At 43.9% G+C, this 20,264-nt stretch overlaps 2 protein-coding genes across 2 annotated transcripts; one reads left to right on the top strand and one right to left on the bottom strand.

Annotated features, from left to right (window-relative positions):
• Positions 1-400: 400 nt before the first annotated feature.
• Positions 401-14,221, bottom strand: LOC109891793 (insulin receptor substrate 1-B-like). Its single transcript, XM_020484277.2, has 3 exons — positions 13,522-14,221; positions 8,569-11,868; positions 401-1,230 (listed from the first exon to the last, which is right to left on the bottom strand). The coding sequence occupies exons 1-3, from the start codon at positions 13,880-13,882 to the stop codon at positions 1,223-1,225; spliced, it is 3,669 nt and encodes a 1,222-aa protein (XP_020339866.2). The 5' UTR covers positions 13,883-14,221; the 3' UTR covers positions 401-1,222.
• Positions 14,222-17,275: 3,054 nt separating this feature from the next.
• On the top strand, positions 17,276-19,932 carry LOC109892684 (zinc finger protein 473 homolog). Its single transcript, XM_020485395.2, has 3 exons — positions 17,276-18,267; positions 18,381-18,740; positions 18,965-19,932. The coding sequence occupies exons 1-3, from the start codon at positions 17,685-17,687 to the stop codon at positions 19,540-19,542; spliced, it is 1,521 nt and encodes a 506-aa protein (XP_020340984.1). The 5' UTR covers positions 17,276-17,684; the 3' UTR covers positions 19,543-19,932.
• Positions 19,933-20,264: the final 332 nt, after the last annotated feature.

The raw sequence follows: 20,264 nt of genomic DNA, 5'->3' as shown, positions 1-20,264 counted from the left end.
ATTATTATGAAATAAATTAAAGTTACCCTGTTGGTAATTGACAGGCTGTGGGAAGCCATCATGTGGTCTGGAAATATCATAATTAATTGATATCCATCTCCACTCTAATCATGCTCTTGCACACACACATGCCATACAGGAATCTTTAATCACATTGATAAGACATCCAATCCCCTTCTCAGCCTGTTTGTGTAATAATGTTCTGGCAAACACAAGTATCTCAGCAGTAAATGTGACTACTATCAACCTCATCTACTCAGCTGGACCACATGTAGGACTATTAAAGTGTGTGTGTGTGTGTGTGTGTGTGTGTGTGTGTGTGTGTGTGTGTGTGTGTGTGTGTGTGTGTGTGTGTGTGTGTGTGTGTGTGTGTGTGTGTGTGTGTGTGTGTGTGTGTGTGTGTGTGTGTGTGTGTGTGTGTGTGTGTGTGTGTGTGTGTGTGTGTGTCTTTATGCAGCATTGGTTGTTGGCTGAGATCCAGCTGGTAGGGTTCAGGCAGGAAAGTGAGGGAACGAGAGCCTTCGTTGTGACTGAAGCATGAGGCACAGCATAAAGTAAAAAGAGGCTATTCTTTAAGTACTTTCACAAACACGGTAAGGCAGTTTGATTATTCTTACTATATAACTTTATATTACATTTTCAACATACAGTATTCACAATATTCTTAACAAAATTATATTCAAGACCAACATATTTTCCCTTCTAACAGACCTGTTCAACATTCCCTGTGTAAAAATGGCTACACTCAAAAATTAGGCACTTTTTAAAAAGTATAATATATATATTTCTATATTTTTGTAGCTTTCATCAACATATGTATACTATATTGTTTTCTGAATGCACCTTTATACTATTTCACATTTTTATAACAATTTCCATGAAGTTTATGTTTAGGAAAAATAAACAAAATATCATTAGATCCTTGTTGTTGGTTGGAGTTGCTGTAATCACTCTTGATTGGCTAGATTTTTCTACCTCAAATAACCATGTCGTGTTGGTTATAACCAGCAGTTTTTTGGCACACATTAGTATTGGATAGCAACAACTGGATAGGATGACAAATAGTTACCGTAATGATGATTTGATGGGTATATCTTCACCTCTGTTACTCCTCTTCCAGTGAGAAACATCCTGTTGCCCACCAACCCCACCATGGTTAGAATGAGGAGTGTTGGACAGTGCTGCTCAATCCCAGGAGTAATGTCCACATGAAGATGTATCATTAACATTCTGAAAGAAAGGAAGAATAAATATAGGTGTTAACAAACATCAGAACAGTACCATCAAGGAGAGGTCTAGGATCTAGGATTTACAATCACCTCAGAAGCCTAATGGGAAAATGGTTGAGACGCCCAAAAAAAGGAGATCTCTTTCTTTGTCTCTATCTGTCTCACACGCGCACGTAACTGTAATGTCAATCAATAGATTTCGTTTTTTGTTTTCCTCGCTGTCTGTACACAGGTCATTAACAATGCCACTGGGAAACTCCTTTGTCTGGCTCCTTTTCAGTCTGTTTGAGAGTGAGCTAGACTGAATCGCCCCTCTCCCTCTCCCTTCACCCCACCCATTTCATTATGTGACATGTTTGAAAGCTGCATCAAATAATTATATTTTTGTCTTGTTTTCAGCATTACAAAAGCATGGCTTTTGAAAACCAAAATAACATTACATCTCAGAGTGTATCACTTAAACTATGCCGTTTTAATTGACACACAAACTGCATGAAGTACAACAGAAAATTCAGGGAGAAAATAGAATATTCATAGGACCATTGTGATTAATGACCTCACATGGAAGTATTTGAGTGGATGGTGTTGCATCTTAGATGCTGGGTTCTTTACTGATGACTCCAAGACTTCACTAATTGTAAAACAACGGAATACGTGTATTTCACATTCACACAGTTAACACAGCTAGCCATCACTCTTTGCTGCTTCAGCCCTACTAATAACCCTACTGCCTTCCCAGGTGACCCCCTCCCTTGCCTCTCATTAGCCAATCACAATCTTTGGAGGGCAGTAACCCAATTACTATTAGTTAATTAAAACCATAACCCTTTTTGGAATTATTATGATTGGTTATTCTGAATAATAAGGTTTCCTATACACCACAGATGGTTGTGAGCAGCAATAGAGAGTAGAACAGAAGGATATCAGGGTTCTGCTTGGGAACAACCAGCTTGGGGACAAAGAGTGGATCCAAAGACGGCAAAGGGGAGTAAACACTCAGCCCAATCACAAAACAAGGGGCGCGTTGCATTCTTGGTCATTGCTTCAGTCGTGGCAACAACAACACAACACATTCCACTCCTGCTACACTAAATATGAGCCAACAAAAAAACAGGGGACTCCTTATAATGTGGCCAAATCAAATTATCATGAATTTTGAAAAATACATTTTTTTTTGTCAAGTCTGAAGAAACAGTTTTCAAAGAGGTTTATAAGCATGGCATTGGGCCTCCACCACCACGAGTAGCCTACGGTCCCCCACTACTCTTCTACATCACAGGAAGCACATACAAAAGACCTGATGACTCAACTTCAGGTTGGAGTGATTCTGTTCTGTTCTGTTCAACAGCCCCATCTGCCTCCTCCACTGCTACTGTTACATTACTTCTTGTGTAGTGACCTTAGTCAGTGCTGGAACTCTCAACACAAGCACTGTTGTAAAGAGCTGGAACAAGGCCTTCTTCGTCCTCCGTACCTCCCTTCTCAAGAGTTCTCAGCTCTATTCTCTTGCTCATATTTCATCTGTTAACAAAGAATCTGCATTCTGTTCCCATAAAAACTCAATATTTCAACATCCACAACTAACTAAAAAGCATTCATCGCTCACTATTTACACTCACAGGCCAGTTTATTGGTACACCGCCTGGTTCACGAAAATGTATTTCTCCTATAGACAGTGAGTCACGTGGCCGTGGCTTGCTATATAAAGCAGGCAGACAGGCATTGAAGCATTCGGTTACTGTTTGATTGAACGTTAGAATAGGCAAAAGGAGTGACCTAAGTGACTTTGAGTGTGGTATGATTGTCGATCCAGTTTCTCAGAAACGGCCACCCTGCTGCGCTTTTCACGCAAGACAGTGTCTAAGGTTTACAGAGAATGGTGCAACAAACTAAAAACATCCAGTCTGCGGGCAGTGCTGTGGGCGAAAACAGCTCGTTCGTGAGACGTCGAAGGAGAATGGCAAGAATCGTGCATAACAGGCGGGTCACAAACAGACAACTAACAGCACAGTACAACATTGGTGTGCAGAACGGCATTTTGGAATGCACAACTTGTTGATCCTTCAGTTGTACAACTGACTAGGTGGACATGTGATCACCAAAGCTGAACAATTGAGGAGTGTAAAAACATTGCCTGGAACATGACAGCGAGTTTTAGTGTACTTAAGCAGCCTGCACAGTCCCCAGACCTCAACGCAATAGAGCATCTTTGGGATGCGATGGAACGGGCTGTTCACAGCATAAATGTACCACCATCTATTCCATTTTTTAAAATACATTTTTTTGTGTACTTTGTACCCCTTTTGTGATATCCAAATGGTATTTTTACAGTCTTGTCCCATCGCTGCAACTCCCCTACGGACTCGGGCGAGGCGAAGATCAGGAGTCATGAGTCCTCCGAAACATGACTCTGTTAGAATGGACCAACATCACTGTGGAATATTTCCGACATCTTGTAGAATTTCCCGAAGAATTCAGGATGTTCTGGAGGCAAGGGGGGTCTGACCAGGTTCTAGATGGGTGTACCTAATAACTGTATACCTTCAACCAGAGTGGACAGATGACAATGTTAATCCATAAACCTCTCTCACCTCTTGCATCATCCTCCATTGCAATGCAGTTTTGTTCCCTTTGATAAACATAAATTCTCCAGTCATTGGATCATATAAATACACTCTGGCTTCCATTTCTATATAACACACACACACACACACACACACACACACACACACACACACACACACACACACACACACACACACACACACACACACACACACACACACACACACACAAAACATCCTACAGCGTTTGCCACGTGAAAGTCTAAAGCCAACAAGCCACCCACACATCAACACAAACACCTGGCCACAATCCTGACCCCTCCACCTCCACCCATCTGAAATGGCTCATTACCAGTAGACAAATCAATTGGCTTCACTCTCTGAACGCCCACTTGTGATTACGAAAGACTCTCTATAGACAACCCTGAGCCTGGCAGGCAGCTATACAAATCTCAGCCTGGAAGGCAGCTCAACACTTCTCACAGACGGGAAGCCAATGTACACATCAGACATGGCTGAACGCTTTAGGGCAAAAACAAAGATCCATAAATCAAGTGTATCTGGCTGGGTGAGGAACTGAACATTGCACTAAGAGGAGTAACCACTTTATGCTTGGTGATTGTTGTTACCACACAAGAGCTGACTGGGCTGTTCAATCACACACTGAATGATAAGCACCTTGGGGTTTAGGAAATGGTTTCACAACAAGGAGGAAATTAAAAAGAGAGAATATGCTCAGTAGAACTGGGCAATGGGGAGGAGAGGAGAAGAGAGGGGGAGCAGAGTGAAAACAACAACACTTTCATTGGCATCACTAAGGAAACAAAAGGAATAAGACTTCCTTTGACGTAAGCAAAATCAAAGAACCCAAAATATCTGGCTCCTTTCTCGAGGCTCTGTAACACACTGTGTACATGCTGCTGACACAGGGCTCATGAGTAATCCTTTGACATACACTGACAGCAAACTATCTCTACCACAGGTGACGAAGACCACTGACACTGGTCAGGGCATGGTTAGATGTACAGCCTGCTGACCACCAGACATGTCATAGTTCATGGTTCAACTTCCGTCATCCGATTGAAGAATGCTAAAGGATGATGTCATGTAACCTAACCTGTATTCCACTTCAGTTCTTTATACACGGCTTACGGTGCATCACCCAAAGGCTCTCCTTGACGTGAGAAGTGTTCATTAATTACACCAGCGGTAAACACTGTAGAAGATGGGTTCCTTACAACAGTAACACAAGCTTTTATAAAGGCAATCCTCATGAAAAACAGCTAAGAGGGTAAGGGTTACAACAAAACATTAACTCTTAAACTCTTTTGTGTGCGTTTCTCCAGAAGTAAGGATTCCTTCATTGGATTTGGTTAGAATGAATGGGGAGGTAAACCTGGTGTGTTTTTCTCCCCCTCCCCAATCTAATCCCTGTGTAATCCAGGGGTGGTGGGGCCAGGGTTAGCCTTTATCAAGTTTTAATAAACTAAAACAGTCCTAGTTTACAAATGATAACCTCTGCTGTGTTAAAAAGGCAACGAATGTTAATAATGCTAAATCATAGTTGAGTGCCACACAGATCTTATTGTAACCCCTGTACAATGAAAGCCCTTATTTCTCCAGCCATCAATGGGCTACACTTTAGCTTTCATGACCCAGCATAATCAGTTGTCTAGACCAGGTATTCCCAAACTGGGGAATGAGTACCCCCAGGGGTACACGCAATACCGTCGGGGGAACGCCAAAATAAAATGTGATTCACATAAAAAAATATATCTATAAATACATACATATATATATATATATATATATATACACATATATATATGTATATATATATATATATATATATACTGTATATATATACTTTTTTTTCTTCACATTTTCAAACAGCCCATTTATATTTTCCAACGGGGCTATACATTTGGGTGAGGTTTTTCTCTCGCCCGAGTAGCCTCGTTTCACTGCTAAAAATAAAATGAAACCATCTAGTGTTCAGCGAAATAATCACACAATGTCATATACAGGTAGCCTAGTGAAATAATTAACATCCAATCACATTAACTGTTACACTAACGGTCCATATGTAGCCAAACGTAGCTGCTGTACTGATGGTGCAAAAGCTATGACAGGGAGACATAGTGGTAACACGTGTGCAAGCAGTTTCTCCCGACACCACTTGGGTACACTGCAGCATCCACAAGAGGCTCTTGCTGCCAAGGGAATGCCTGACAGCTTGAAAGACGTTTTGGACACTATAGTGAAAATGGTTAACTTTGTTAAAGCAAGGCCCCTGAATTCTGGTGTATTTTCTGCGCTATGCAATGATATGGGAAGCAACAATATAACGCTTTTACAACAGAAGTGCGCTGGTTATCAAGGGGCAAAGTATTGACACGTTTTGTAAATTGAGAGACGAGCTTAAAGTTTTCTTTACTGACCATAATTTTCACATGTCTGACCTCTTGCATGATGACGAGTTTCTCACATGACTGACCTATCTGGGTGATGTTTTTTCTCGCCTGTATGATCTGAATCTAGGATTACAGGGGCTCTCTGCAACTACATTCAATGTGCAGGACAAAATTGAGGCTATGATTAAGAAGTTGGAGATCTTCTCTGTCTGCATTAACAAGGACAACTCAAAGGTCTTTCCATCACTGTATGATTTGTTTTTGTGCAAATTAACTCAAGCTTACGAACAATGTCAAATGTGATATAGAGAAGCACCTGAGTGAGTTGGGTACGCAATTACGCAGGTACTTTCCCAAAACGGATGACACAAACAACTGGATTCGTTATTCCTTTTATGCCCTGCCTCCAGTCCACTTACCGAAATCTGAACAAGAGAGCCTCATCGAAATTGCAACAAGCAGTTCTGTGAAAATTGAACTTAATCAGAAGTCACTGCCAGATTTCTGGATTGGGCTGCGCTCAGAGTATCCTGCCTTGGCAAATTGCGCTGTTAAGACACTGATGCCCTTTACAACCACGCACCTATGTGAGAGTGGATTCTCGTCGCTCACTAGAATGAAAACTAAATACAGGCACAGACTGTGTGTGGGAAATTATTTAAGACTGAGATTCTCTCCAATACAACCCAACATTGCGGAGTTATGTGCATCCTTTCAAGCACACCCTTCTCATTAACCTATGGTGAGTTATTAACAATTTTCAATTAACAAATAAGGTTTTATATGTAATTATAGCAAAATTGTTGATTATTATTATGTTATTATTTGCTCCCTGGTCCAATAGGAGCTCTTTGTCATTTCCCACGAGCTGGGTTGTGACAAAAACGCACACTTATTCTTATGTTTAATAAATGTATTGTATATTGTGTGTGTGGAAGGCTTACAATGATGTCAAAAAATAACATTTGCGAATGCGCTGATCCTGGTGCTAGAGGGGGTATGCAGCCGGAGGTTAAGTGTTTGAAGGGGTACGGGACTATAAAAAGTTTGGGAACCACTGGTCTCGACAACCTCTCAGAGATGGACAAAAAGGTGACAGGGTTTGTTTGAGGTCGTTTGAGAAGCAGTGTTGGTGTTACAGTTGAAGTCGGAAGTTTACATACACCTTAGCCAAACAAGTTTAAACTCAGTTTTCACAATTCCTGACATTTAATCCTAGTAAAAATTCCCTGTCTTAGGTCAGTTAGTATCACCACTTTATTTAAAGTTTGTGAAATGTCAGAATAATAGTAGAGAGAATTATTTATTTCAGCTGTTATTTCTTTCATCAAATTCCCAGTGGGTCAGAAGTTTACATACACTCAATTAGTATTGGGTAGGATTGCCTTAAAATGGTTTAACTTGGGTCAAACGTTTCGGGTAGCCTTCCACAAGATTCCCACAACAAATTGGGTGAATTTTGGCCCATTACTCCTGTCAAAGCTGGTGTAACTGAGTCAGGTTTGTAGGCCTCCATGCTCACACATGCTTTTTCAGTTCTGCCCACACGTTTTCTATAGGATTGAGGTCAGGGCTTTGTGATGGCCACTCCAATACCTTGTTGTCCTTAAGCCATTTTGCCACAACTTTGGAAGTATGCTTGGGGTCATTGTCCATTTGGAAGACCCATTTGAGACCAAGCTTTAACTGATGTCTTGAGATGTTGCTTCAATATATCCACATAATTTTCCTGCCTCATGATGCCCTCTATTTTGTGAAGTGTACCAGTCCCTCCTGCAGCAAAGCACCCTCAAACATGATGCAGCCACCCACTTGCTTCACGGTTGGGATGGTGTTTTTCGGCTTGCAAGCCTCCCCCATTTTTCTCCAAACATAACGATGGTCATTATGGCCAAACAGTTCTATTTTTGTTTCATCAGACCAGAGGACATTTCTCTAAAAAGTACGATCTTTGTCCCCATGTGCAGTTGCAAACCGTAGTAAACGTCTGACCCACTGGAATTGTGATACAGTGAATGAGAAGTGAAATAATCTGTCTGTAAACAATTGTTGGAAAACTGACTTGTGTCACACACAAAGTAGATGTCCTAACCGACTTGCCAAAACTATAGTTTGTTAACAACAAATTTGTGGAGTGGTTGAAAACTGTACATGCTTCCCTATGTGTAAATACCCTTGCAAACTCTGATGGTGAAATAAGATGTATTGTTCAACTCAAGCAGTCATTTTAGGAGGCCAGCCAACACTGAAGCAATTGTGTGCCAGAAATGTATTCCATCACACAGAATAACAAAGATTTCTACTACTGCTAACATACCCATTTCTGTGTGCATTTGGTGAAAACAGATAGAGTACATTTACCTTTTACATCTTTCCTGCTGCTCTGATGATGTGCTCTCAACTCCTCTGATTTGCAGAAATCAATACTGGCATAGCCAGGGTTGTTCCCCAAACCAGTCATGCCTCCCCCAACTACCCCACTGTGGATGGATGTGAAGACATTGTGGGGGACGGTGGCTCCCCCCTCCAGTCCAGTCTGAGAGCTGTCCTTAATGGCCAGGTCCAGATCAATATAGTTAAGGCCTTGTTCAGCAGACCCAGAGGATGAAGCCTGGGCTGCGGGTGCAGCAGGAATGGCACATTGAGACATAGCTGTCTGTGCATTCTCCCACGGTGAACCCCCCTCCAGCCCTCCGTGCCAATGAGACGATGCTGCCTGGGCAATCTCCAAGAACAAGGAGCCTGAGGAGGATAGGTGGAAGGGGAGAGAGGGAGGAGTCATGATGAAGGTCTCAGAGCGGTGGCGTCTCCGTCCCAGTTGGTCGCCCCTGTCAACCCTGTCTCTGGCCAGCCTGCTGCTTTGCTTCTGGGCAGGAGATGAATAGGACTTTTCTGAGGGAAAGACCAAGCCTGTTTCCTGCTCCATTGATGATCTTTGGGCAGCGTGCATGGCAGGCGCTGCAGGGTTAGGCCCTGAACCCATGCTGAAGGCCATCTCTGTGTAGTCTGTATATGATGTGGGTAAGTCTGTTGGCACTGCCGCCCTATGCCCACCTACATTGCCCTCTGCTGCCCTAGGAGAGGGCCTACTACGGGCCAAAACTCTGGGCTTCGGGGCGATGGCTGGGGGCAGGCTGAAAGGTGATTTAACAGGGCTCTGGGGGCATGGGCAAGGGGAGTTCCCCATCCCCAAGTCCATGTTGACGTACTCAGCAGAGGCAGCGGAGGTGGCCAGAGGTACAGAGAAGCTGCGGGGGAGGTTGGTGGAGCCACTGTGGCAGAGGGCTGGACGGTCCAGGGGCCTCTGGGTTCCATGGGTCACTGACAGTCCATGCTCTGGCCCCCACTGGTCTCTTCTCCTGCACCCCATGTCACCACCCCTGAACACTATGCTGACATAATCCCCAGGGCTCTGAGGCACTGTGGGAAGGAGATTCTCCTTAACCCTTGGCAAAGTGTTAGCTTTAGACATGTCCACCGAAACACTGAGGGGACGAGGCTTCATCTGCTGTCCCCCTGGGCCATGCGATGCACGTTTTTGCTGGTAGGATCCGTCCTTTAAGCGTGCTCCCCCATTCCTGAACCCGCCATTCCTGAACCCTGTCCCTGTTCTTGTTAGTCGTAGCCCTCCCCCTGTTGCCACTGATTTGGGCCTATCATCCAGGCTCTCACTGCTAGCTGAGCTGGAAGAGAAGGAGGAAGAGGAGAGGGAGAGTTGACAGCCTCCTGCAGGGCCAACTGTGGCTGTGTCCCTCTTGCTGCAGCCCACTTGTCCACCCCGATTTCCAGGACCGTCATGGTCGTGATGACCCCCCTCCTTTCTTTTCCCTTGATCTAAGTCATCTTCGAAGCGTGTAGAGAGTGTGTGTTTGTAGGATCGTGGCAGAGAGAAGTAGGAGTAGACCATCTTGGGTTGTAACTGGTTCTGTTCAGGTTGGGAGGGGGGTGTGCTGCAAGCTGAGCGGATGCTGATAGGAGACATGTTCATGTAGTCACTGCCAGCTCGGCTCTCCATGCTGCCCCTGCTCCCCCACATGGCCATTCCATGCAAGTCTGGGGAGCAGCTGCTATTGGGGGACATGACCATGTAGCCCTCTGAGACAGGCAGGCAGATGTGCTGGGGGGGAGACACACTATTGTTGGGAGTCATGGCCATGTACTCATCATCAGCCCCAGGTTTGGCACAGACGTCAGACACGGCCACAGATAGAGAGAGGGAAACAGGAAAAGCTGTCACTCCGGGTAACATGGCCATGTAGCCACTGTCCACTGGTGCCCCTCCTCCTCCCACCTCTCCTCGGACCCCATCAGCCCTCACCCGGGTCTCCCCAACCACGACTGCCACTGCCGAGCCCCCTGCTGCCGAGCCCCCTGATCCACGTTGTGACACAAAGGCATCCCTGCTAATACTCTGCGACATGACAGTGTACTCTTCGTCCTCATCCTCTTCCTCCTTCCTACGAGGGGCCAGGCGTTCGTGCGCAGCCAGGGGCAGGGAGGCCCTCTTGCTGAGGAGTCTGCGCTCTGCCTCACACTCCCTGCTGGAGGAGCGCCGCAGCATCCTGCGGCCCTGAGGACGCTGATGGGACCCAGGGAGGCTCTCTCTCTGGCCCATCACTATGTAGCTGGAAGAGCTCTCTCCATGAGCATGGTGTCCCATCCCCCCATGGGACCCTCCTGGCAGACTGGGGACAAGCAGGGAGTGCTCTCCAGGGCTGGAGCCATACTCGTCTGAGGAGCCATAGTCACTAGGGGAGCCCGACACAGAGACTCTTTGAGGGACACGGGTGTAAGAGCAAATGGCTACATTTCCCATTGCCCCTCCAACTAGTCCACACTCTGAGCCATGACCAGAGCTGGAGGAGAGGCTTGGGGCTGGGGAGGGGGCTGGGTTGGGGGTGTAGCGGGCCAGGCTGAGAGTGATCTTAGCTGGGGTTGGAGCTCTGGTGGGCTTGGGTCTCAGGGTGGGTGTAGTGGAACAGGATCCATTCAGGCTGGGACTGGAACTTGCCCATGCCCCCCTGGGTCCACCTCCGCCCTCCTCCATCCTTCCCCCGATGCTGGCTGTACGCGCCCTGGGGAATCCGTTGCGTGGTGTGGGTGAAGTGCTGGTGCAGCTGGCCCCACCTGCTCCAGGGGTCTCGGTCCGGGATCGTCTGCTGAAGCCCACCTGGCTGGGGGGTAGGTTGGGGTGGTGGCGGCGGGTGGGGACACTGATGGGGTTGGAGGCGGTGCCACCTCCAGCTGTAGCTCCCACAGACTGGGACTTACTGCGCTGGCGGAACTCCTCGCTCAGAGCCTTCATGGCCTCCAGCAGGGTCTCATGCATGTTCTGGGCCACCACCGAGTCCTCCACCTGCATCCAGAACTCCCCAGGCCCCGTCATGGCCGAGCGGCCCACTTCGATGAAGAAGAAGTTCTCAGAGTGGCCGCAGCGACGCACATTCATCAGCTGTAGGACCACGGTGGCCATGTCAGAGTTGAGCTTGACGAAGTTAACCGTCTTGTCGGTCAGGCACAGCCGGTAGATGCCCACTAGGTTTCTGGCCTGGCCAAGCCCTTTAGGCCACACCTTGACCTGCCACACCTCCTTAAAAGCTGGGCCTGGAGGAGAGGGGAGTCCACACTCCCCACCACTGCCACAATTCTCTGGGCTTTTACCTGCAGACAATCACAACAAAGACACATATCAATACACAGCAAGACAAAAAACTATGCAAAGAGATATACAGTGTAGAGACAGAGAGAGACACACACAGAGAGACAGAACATTACGACGGTTGACAGACAAAAAAATATTGTATACAATATTCCTATAGTATCAAGGTCAGAAGGAACGTCAGTTGTAGCACATACAACACATTTAGGAACGCCACACCTTAACTGGCTTAAAAATCGCTGTCCATGTGAGAGACACATTACTAGCCCCATTATTCACGCAGGCAGGTGTTGTTGCATGAACACATTCATAAAACACTATTTTTGAAGACAGTATCATATAACAAAAACCCTGCATGATGGTTAAGAGCATGTGGTGGAGTGACATTTCATATTGTGTGAATAAGGCATATTTTTCAAAACCATTTCTTTAACATTATTGGGTTGGTGCAATAAAGACTGTTTATAGTCATGAAAATGATCAATCTTTATAACCTACAAGGTGTCAATACTCTAATTACAATGTTATTACTGACCATCAACATTGTAACTCCAGATATGTTCCATCTAGCAACATTCATGCTCCACTCAAGAAACAAACATATGTGTTAGTGTAGCCGTGTTCTTTATAGTGTATCTTAAATTGGGTTGTTCAACGAAATGAGTGCCTTTTGCGTTTTTAATTGACACCCTGTTACAGTCAACCCTGTTGATTTGTTTGGCACTTAATAGGCACTTAATATGGTCATTTTTTAAATTTAACCTCTTGAGATGGAAAAAACGTTTCTTATTAAGTTGAACATGTGCTCCTTGACGATATTAAAATTAGGTGAAATCCCAATTGCATATGCCTATATAAATAGAAAATACAATATCTACGTACAATAAAGACAAACGTAATGTTGAGGAAATGATGTGCCACATTATTACAATCATTATTATATTTTTTTTTTAATCATATTACTACTGAAACGATAGCAGTGGCAGTTAGTGTCACAGCATAACAACCTACTTTAAACACGACGGAAACGAATAGAAACCCGTTTCCAAATGAAAACACGGAGATGCTGCGGCTCTCCCCCATGCCAGCCAACGCCATAGCACAGAAATGTAGGTTATGCGCACGACGTGCAGAGTTATGTGTAGAAAAATAAAAACATACAGCGGACTACTCGGCTGCATCCTCTGCAGTAGCCTAGACTATGCGCTATGAATGATGGCGTCCTGCAGCCTATTTGGTCGCAAATAAGAATACAACAATTCCATATGCTGGTTCATGCACGTTTGCAATAATGTTGTAGGGTAACATGCAGGAAAATTTAAATGATGAAAAACATTATTATTATGGTTATTATACTGCTGAGACAGAGCGCGTGCAGCAGTGGTCCACCACCCCATTTGAACTGCTATGCACCTGCTCATATCTTGATTTATAATAGCAATATTCTGTATTCAATGTACTATATATATACACACACTACAAAGAGCATCACACGTGTGATGGGCTATAAAGGATACATTAACATGATGTCGCGTTACAGATGTAAATGTCAAATGGATGTCAATCCAGAATGGCTAGACCAACATTGGCCCATGCAGACTAAACGCGCAAGGGGAAATGGAGCATGTATAGTAAACCCTTGTACTATGGCTTACATTTCCACTGAAGGTCCAGCATGGCCTGGTACCATTCATTCTGGACCTCCTCACTGTCTGCTGCAATGGCAAAGCTCTCCCCGCGGGTATACATCACTATCATGTGCTTGTTCTTGGAATCCGCCCGCTTGTTGATGTTGAAGCAAGTCTCCAGATCCAGCGCTTTTTTCGGGACAGGTGACTTGCTTTGGAATTTCTTCTCATTCTCATAATATTCTAGACGGGCAGGGCCCTGTTCCGTGGCTTCTCTCAAAACGAAGAATCGCCGGTGCATAGATTTCTGCTTGCGGAGATACCCGCTTTTCCGAACGTCCTCGTAGCTCTGCTGCTGCTGTAGCAGCTCCGCAGCCTCGTTCTCCATTACTAGGCAGGTCTCTTGTTTTGCTTGCTTAAAATCACCCCCACTAAAACGAGCAGGTTATTCATTTATTATAGCCACATTACTATTTTCCTTCTCATCGTTTCCATATAGTGAAGCATCCAACGCGCGTGCGTTCAGAAAAAGCGAGCTCATTTGAACATGTGTAATTTCTATAAATCAACCTTTTCCCACGTCTGCGAGCACACACAGACTGGCACATGCGGCGAGTGACGCCTGCACTGGTCCTTATAGCCAGCCTATGCTGCTTGCTGGATGGAGTATTATGCCCACTCCTACTCCGTCTGTTTACTGTAGCCTGGCCTACTACTACTCTGCATTGTCTGTCACATTGATGCTCCTCTATGCATGTTCATCTGCTGCACACTTCTATTGAAACGTCAGTCAAATGACTGTTTGGGTCTTGAGATTGATAGTGGGGCAAAACTGAAAGGACATTGCGTTCAGTTAAGGTTAATTATCATAAAATACAGGATCTCGGGTTCTTGTTTACTGTAGGCCTACTAAAAAAACAGAAATATTGTCTATTTTATTTAGGCTATCACAAGCCAGTGTTCGCATGTTTTACCATCGATGGACTGATCAATAAATATCCAAGTTAGCCAATTAGGCTAAGTCATGTTCTATTTAGCCGTTATATGTACTTACAGAAATAAACCCCTTAACTAGTCAAAAGGAGAAAATAAGACCAGACATCTACGGATTATATGTTTGTGAGTCATATCATTCAATTTCCATACCGATTTTTTTTTAAATTATTCAATGCGGTATCCCTTCTGACAATTGACAGATTTATTCAATCATGTTTTCATCAGAGCGTTTGCGACACCTGTTGGTCACTCCCTGTATGGGTTTTATGGGTTTTGCACATTCTGTGGGCTATACATCAAGCAGCCTGCACGGTAGTCAGCGCTGAAAGCAAAAAGATCGATGCTGATTCAGCACCCACGGCCGTGAACAGCGCCACGTCAGTTTTTCAACGTCATAAATGTTAACAGCGCTGCGGTCAACGCTTCAGCACCATGAGGATGAACAGCGCTGCGGTCAGCTCTTCAGCACCACGTCCGTGGACAGGGTGGTTTTCACACCCTGTCCACCCAGGTCCAACAGGCCAAGGACCTCTTTACACTACATAACTTTTGAAGACAAACTATGTCCAGGAGAGATACTTGGGTAGTGTAAAGAGAACGATCTAGATTACAAACCTCTCTTTAATAAGATATGTCTCCCACACTACCTCCAGGAGGTAGTGTGGGGGATGTCTGCATCAAATACCCCCCTCTGAGTGGTACAGTGTAAAGACAATGGCTCTCCCACACCACATGTCCCTGCAATAACTTAGTTCTTAATAAATGTCAGTGTTTCCCTTTTATTATTATTTTATATACATAATTTGAATTGCTATCATTGTTTTGTTTGTCTATCAATGGAGGCTTCTTAGAGGAGCAAGGGGAGGACCATCCTCTGTGAATTTCATACAAATAAAAACAGTGAAACGTAAAAAAAATCTCATTTTTAGATTGAACTATACTAAATATATTCACATCACTAAATAATTTATTAAAACACACTGTTCTGCAATGAAGGTCTACAATAGCCTCAGCAGCACTCTGTAGGGTAGCACCATGGTGTAGCCGGAAGACAGCTAGCTTCTGTCCTCCACTGGGTACATTGACTTCAATACAACACCTAGGAGGCTCATGGGTCTTACCCTCTTCCATAGACTTACTTTTTCCCCCACGGAGGGCAGAGTGTCTATGGTTTTTCGCTACTCCCTTGTTCTTGTTTGATGAATAAGATCACTAATTACTAAATAACTCCCCTCACCTAGTTGCCTACTAGGTCTTCATTGAAAGGTAAAAACAAAAACCAGACACTACTTGGCCATTAATGGAATGAGTTTGACACCCCTGTAGGCTTTTTGACCGCTTGCTCTGAACAACTCTAAATGATCTGTGTCATTGTGTGGCTGCAGGTGAGAGGCCTGTTGACTCTTTGGAATTCCATTCCCCTTTCGCCTTAAGAATTGCTCAATTATAGGAATTCAAATTAATATCATAGGACATTCTGCTCTCATCTTTGCAATCACTCAAATACAGTGGTGTAAAGTACTTAAGTAAACATATTTGGGGGGTATCTGTACTTCACTTTACTATTTACATTTTTGACAACTTTTACTTCACTACATTCCGGAAGAAAAGTATGTATTTTTTACTCCATATATTTTCTCTGACACCCAAAAGTACTTGATACATTTTGAATGCTTAGCAGGACAAGAAAATGGTCTAATTCACACTTATCAAGAGTGTTGGAGCATGCTCCTGGCTATCCGTAAATAAAAAATGTAAAATAAAATGGTGCCGTCTGGTTTGCTGAATATAAAGAATTTGAAATGATTTATACTTTTACTTTTGATTCTTAAGTACATTTTAGCAATTACATTTACTTTTGATACTTAAGTATATTTAAAACCAAATACTTTAGTAGGATTTTACTGGCTGACTTTCACTTTTACTTCAGTCATTTTCTATTAAGGTATCTTTAATTTTACTCAAGTATGACAATTTGATACTTTTTCCACCACTGCTAAAATACGTGGTGACATTAGGCAAGGAGGAAGGAAATGCAAGAAAAGACAATGATGGAAAATGATAACAATAACCTTAGGCGTACTACTGTAGCAGCAACAACATCAATTGCTCATCATCATCCTCCTCATCTATCAATCAATCATACAGTCAATAATAGCATTTTGTCTAACAAAGGCATAAGATACACCGCCTATTTTATAGCTGTAGGCCTACAGAATTCCAACGCCCTTTAAAAAGGTGTCAATTCCTCCTTCCTCACAATGATCACACTAATGATTTACTCACTCTGATTTGCCAGTAGCCGTCATTTCAAGGAGGGTAGGAAAAGAAGGATGCATTATGCTATCTCGTACTCGCGGTTTCCAATAGTTACCACAGCCACAAAGTGAATCGTAAAAATGAATGAAAACAAAAAGTAGCTTTTTGGTATTAAAAGGTTAGACACATGGTCAGCAGTGTGGTTACGGTTATGGTCAATGTTTAAAATCAATTTTTAAGAAGGGAAATTGTAGAAATAGGTGGGGGGGGGGGGGGAATCATTTGTGGCTGTGGTAACTAGCCATTCGAACATGACCATTTGATTTGAAATAGATGGCCAACAAACACTCAAGCCAGAGTTTAACATTGCGTTGCTTTTCACTCAATGTATTTCACACGACTTGATAAAAACACAATATCCAACATGTATATTACACATTCTGAGTTTATGTTAAACGTATTCTACTTATATGATCTATCATATAGTCTCTTGAAATATATTGCTGGTATAGGCTACAACGTGAAGGTATAGACAACGGTTGGCCCTAACAGCAAACAGGAAGAAGAAACTTCCGTTATTATTCAAGGAAAATGCTAACTGGAAAGCATGCAACAATTCTTTAAATGCCACTTGAAATTATAGTTTTCAATTATTTTGTGACTAAGTGTTAGCTACAGACTAAATGATGTACTTGCTAGGTAAGTGAACTAAACAAGCAGAGGGACAGCGTTCAGTCAGAGGCAAGGGGTGGGAGTTAGCAGCTTTCACCAAACAAACGTGGGCACACTTCCAGATGCACTCAGCCAGTTGTTTAACATACAGTACATGCTAAAATACGTAGCTACTAGCTATCTTGTTTGAAAACATCTCTGGACTTTAGTATTATTAATAACTCATGACTTGAGGTCAGAATTTGTTCGAGGGTAACACGAAAATGTCGGCAAACGTGAGTCCTCCAAACACGGCGTTGGTAGCAGAATTATCATTTTCGTTTCAGGATGAATTGACTGCTACTATACAAAATGCATTAGGAGTAGCAGTGGAGGTAGCGGTGGTTGAGGTTACAAAACTAGTCGGCCAAGTGTTGAGGGACGTGCGGGATCAAATGCACGAGACGCTGCGGGACAATAAGTCACTTAAGTTTCGCTTGCAAGCAGCCGAAATTGAATTATGTGCAGCGCGAGGAGAGGAACGTCAAGTAGAATCAATAATAGGGGACAAAGCCAGTACCAATAGTAGAATTCAACAGGTTCATCAGCAGCTGAATTCTCTAAACGTCTCACAAAATACTATCAAATCAGGAAGAGAAGGAGAGCATGGGGTTCATGAATCCAATCAGTCTCTTCATACAAAAAATGTTGAGGATAGGTATGGAGGATTTGAATCAGAAGTTGCTGATATCCCTGCATATCTTAACGAATCGTTTTGTGAGATCCGTGAGGATGGTCGTATCTGCACTCAAGATATTAAACCAGATTTATTGGGCAAGTCGACTTTAAGTCAAAGAGATGCAGCTGGTAAGTTGGACTGTCATTCACTACTGTTGAACTATTCACATTTTAAATGTTATGTCATGTATTGTTTTCACAAAGCTATGATGCATGATCTCCTTATCAATATTTCGTTACAGGGACTAAAGCGGTTCTCCCAAACATGTACTCAGACACCCATGAAGATGCTGAACATTTTAACCGAGCATGCACAGAGACAACCGCAGGACATGACACATCCACAGTTGACAGCCATCCCTTCCCTGAAGTTACCACAAAGAATGCAGAGGTGAAGTGTCTGGTTGAAGTGAAGGTGGAGTCTGCAGACCTGGGATGCAGTAGGAACTCTGGTCCCCACACCGAAGGAGGAGAAGAGGACTACTGTCCAGACAGTCTCTCCTTGGCTCAAACTAGGCTGCTGGAGGATTGGAGGCCAGAGGCACTGCAGCTCCCTCACAGGGATCCAGACTCATTCACCCCCTCCACTAGCCACTCTCTATGTAAGTCCCTCACTACAGACTGGTTTCCAAACACAAATTAAGCCTAGTCCTGGACAACAACAAAAAATCTATTTCAATAGAGAATGTTTATTCCCGGAATAGCCTTAAGTTGGGTCTGGGAAACCAGCCCAAAGAGTTCTGTAGTAACTGGATTAAACCTCATGTTAGGTGACAATGATAGTTTTTCAAGTGGTTAATCCATTTTCTCTCATTTGACATTGTAGCGGACTCCCCAATCTTCAACCCAGACATTCCAGACTTGGACATCCTATCGTCTTCTTCAGCCACAGGTCTCCATGCAAGCTTTGGTAAGCAGCAGTACCCACCCAGAGAGACTGCTGGGGCCTCCACCTCTCACTCACACCAGATGTACAGCCCTCAGATAGATGAAGTGAACAACATGGCTGCAGCACAGCACATCTGCAAGATCTGTGGAGAGAAGTTCCATCTGTCTGAGGAGCTGCGGCGACATCGTAGTCTTGTTCACCCAAAGGATATGAACAAGCTCCCAAAGCGCAACCTCTACCCCCCTGGGCGGAGCCCGTACCACTGTTCCCTGTGTGGTCGAGACTTCAACCGCATGGAGCACCTGAAGATCCATCAGCGTATTCATACTGGAGAGAGGCCTTATGCCTGCACAGTGTGCAACGCACGCTTCCGTCACTCTTGGGCTCTCACAAGACACTTCCGCATTCACACAGGAGAGAAGCCCTACACCTGTAGCCAGTGTGGGAAAACTTTCCGAAACTGTGGGGGGCTGCGATTTCACCAGCGCACTCACTCAATGGGAGGGGTCGGCTGATAAGGTCTTCATGAAAGACTAATGGAAGGAAAAACAGGAAGCAAGGAAAGCACTGGGGATATACAGAGAGACTGGTAAAAAAAAATGGTATTAGCTTACTGTACGTGTTAAAAGAAATTTAGTCTGTGTCTTTTAACGGAAGGAACAGAAATAATTCAAATTGGGGGCAAAGGGAGCAGAACATTGAGTGCAGCACAGTTGATGTGGTTCATACAAGGTGAGGTGCATCATTGATGATGTAGAGACAAATGTCCGGCTTGAAATATCCTGTTAAATATGACAATCTGTTCCCATACACATTTACTCAGCTAGTGTTTTGTACGATGGCTTGCTTATTTTACTGTTGCAAAATGACATGTTTCTGTATTAAAACCCCACAAAACCAGTGCATCCTTTGTCTATCTCTTGCCTAATGTATTCTGTCATATCAATCACATTTGCAATCCAGAAACATGATCTTCAAACATTTTGTTCCTATGATTCTAGTGTCATGTACAACAGCATTGGCTAATAACAGCTATGTAAATAACAGGGTCAAGTCTAAAAAGGAGCATTACTGCCAACTACTGTACTGATCTGGGAGTTCCTCAATGATTCAAATCCATTTTTATGTCACATGCACCTAATACAACTTATAGACCATACTGTGAAATGCTTACTTTACAAGCCCTTAACCAACAATGCAGTTCAAGAAATAGTTAAGAAAATATTATCGAAATAAA

This window comes from Oncorhynchus kisutch, linkage group LG6, assembly GCF_002021735.2.
Source record: "Oncorhynchus kisutch isolate 150728-3 linkage group LG6, Okis_V2, whole genome shotgun sequence".
NCBI lineage: Eukaryota > Metazoa > Chordata > Actinopteri > Salmoniformes > Salmonidae > Oncorhynchus > Oncorhynchus kisutch.
This window is presented reverse-complemented; position numbering and strand designations above follow the sequence as displayed.

Bases quoted from the DNA above. Each gene is read 5' to 3' on its own strand.
- LOC109891793 (XM_020484277.2), bottom strand. From the start codon at position 13,882: ATGGAGAACGAGGCTGCGGAGCTGCTACAGCAGCAGCAGAGCTACGAG. The intron at 11,869-13,521 runs GTAAGCCATAGT...GATTGTCTGCAG, and splicing joins GCTGGACCTTCAGTGGAAAT to GTAAAAGCCCAGAGAATTGT.
- LOC109892684 (XM_020485395.2), top strand. From the start codon at position 17,685: ATGTCGGCAAACGTGAGTCCTCCAAACACGGCGTTGGTAGCAGAATTA. The intron at 18,268-18,380 runs GTAAGTTGGACT...ATTTCGTTACAG, and splicing joins AAGTCAAAGAGATGCAGCTG to GGACTAAAGCGGTTCTCCCA. The intron at 18,741-18,964 runs GTAAGTCCCTCA...TTGACATTGTAG, and splicing joins CTCCACTAGCCACTCTCTAT to CGGACTCCCCAATCTTCAAC.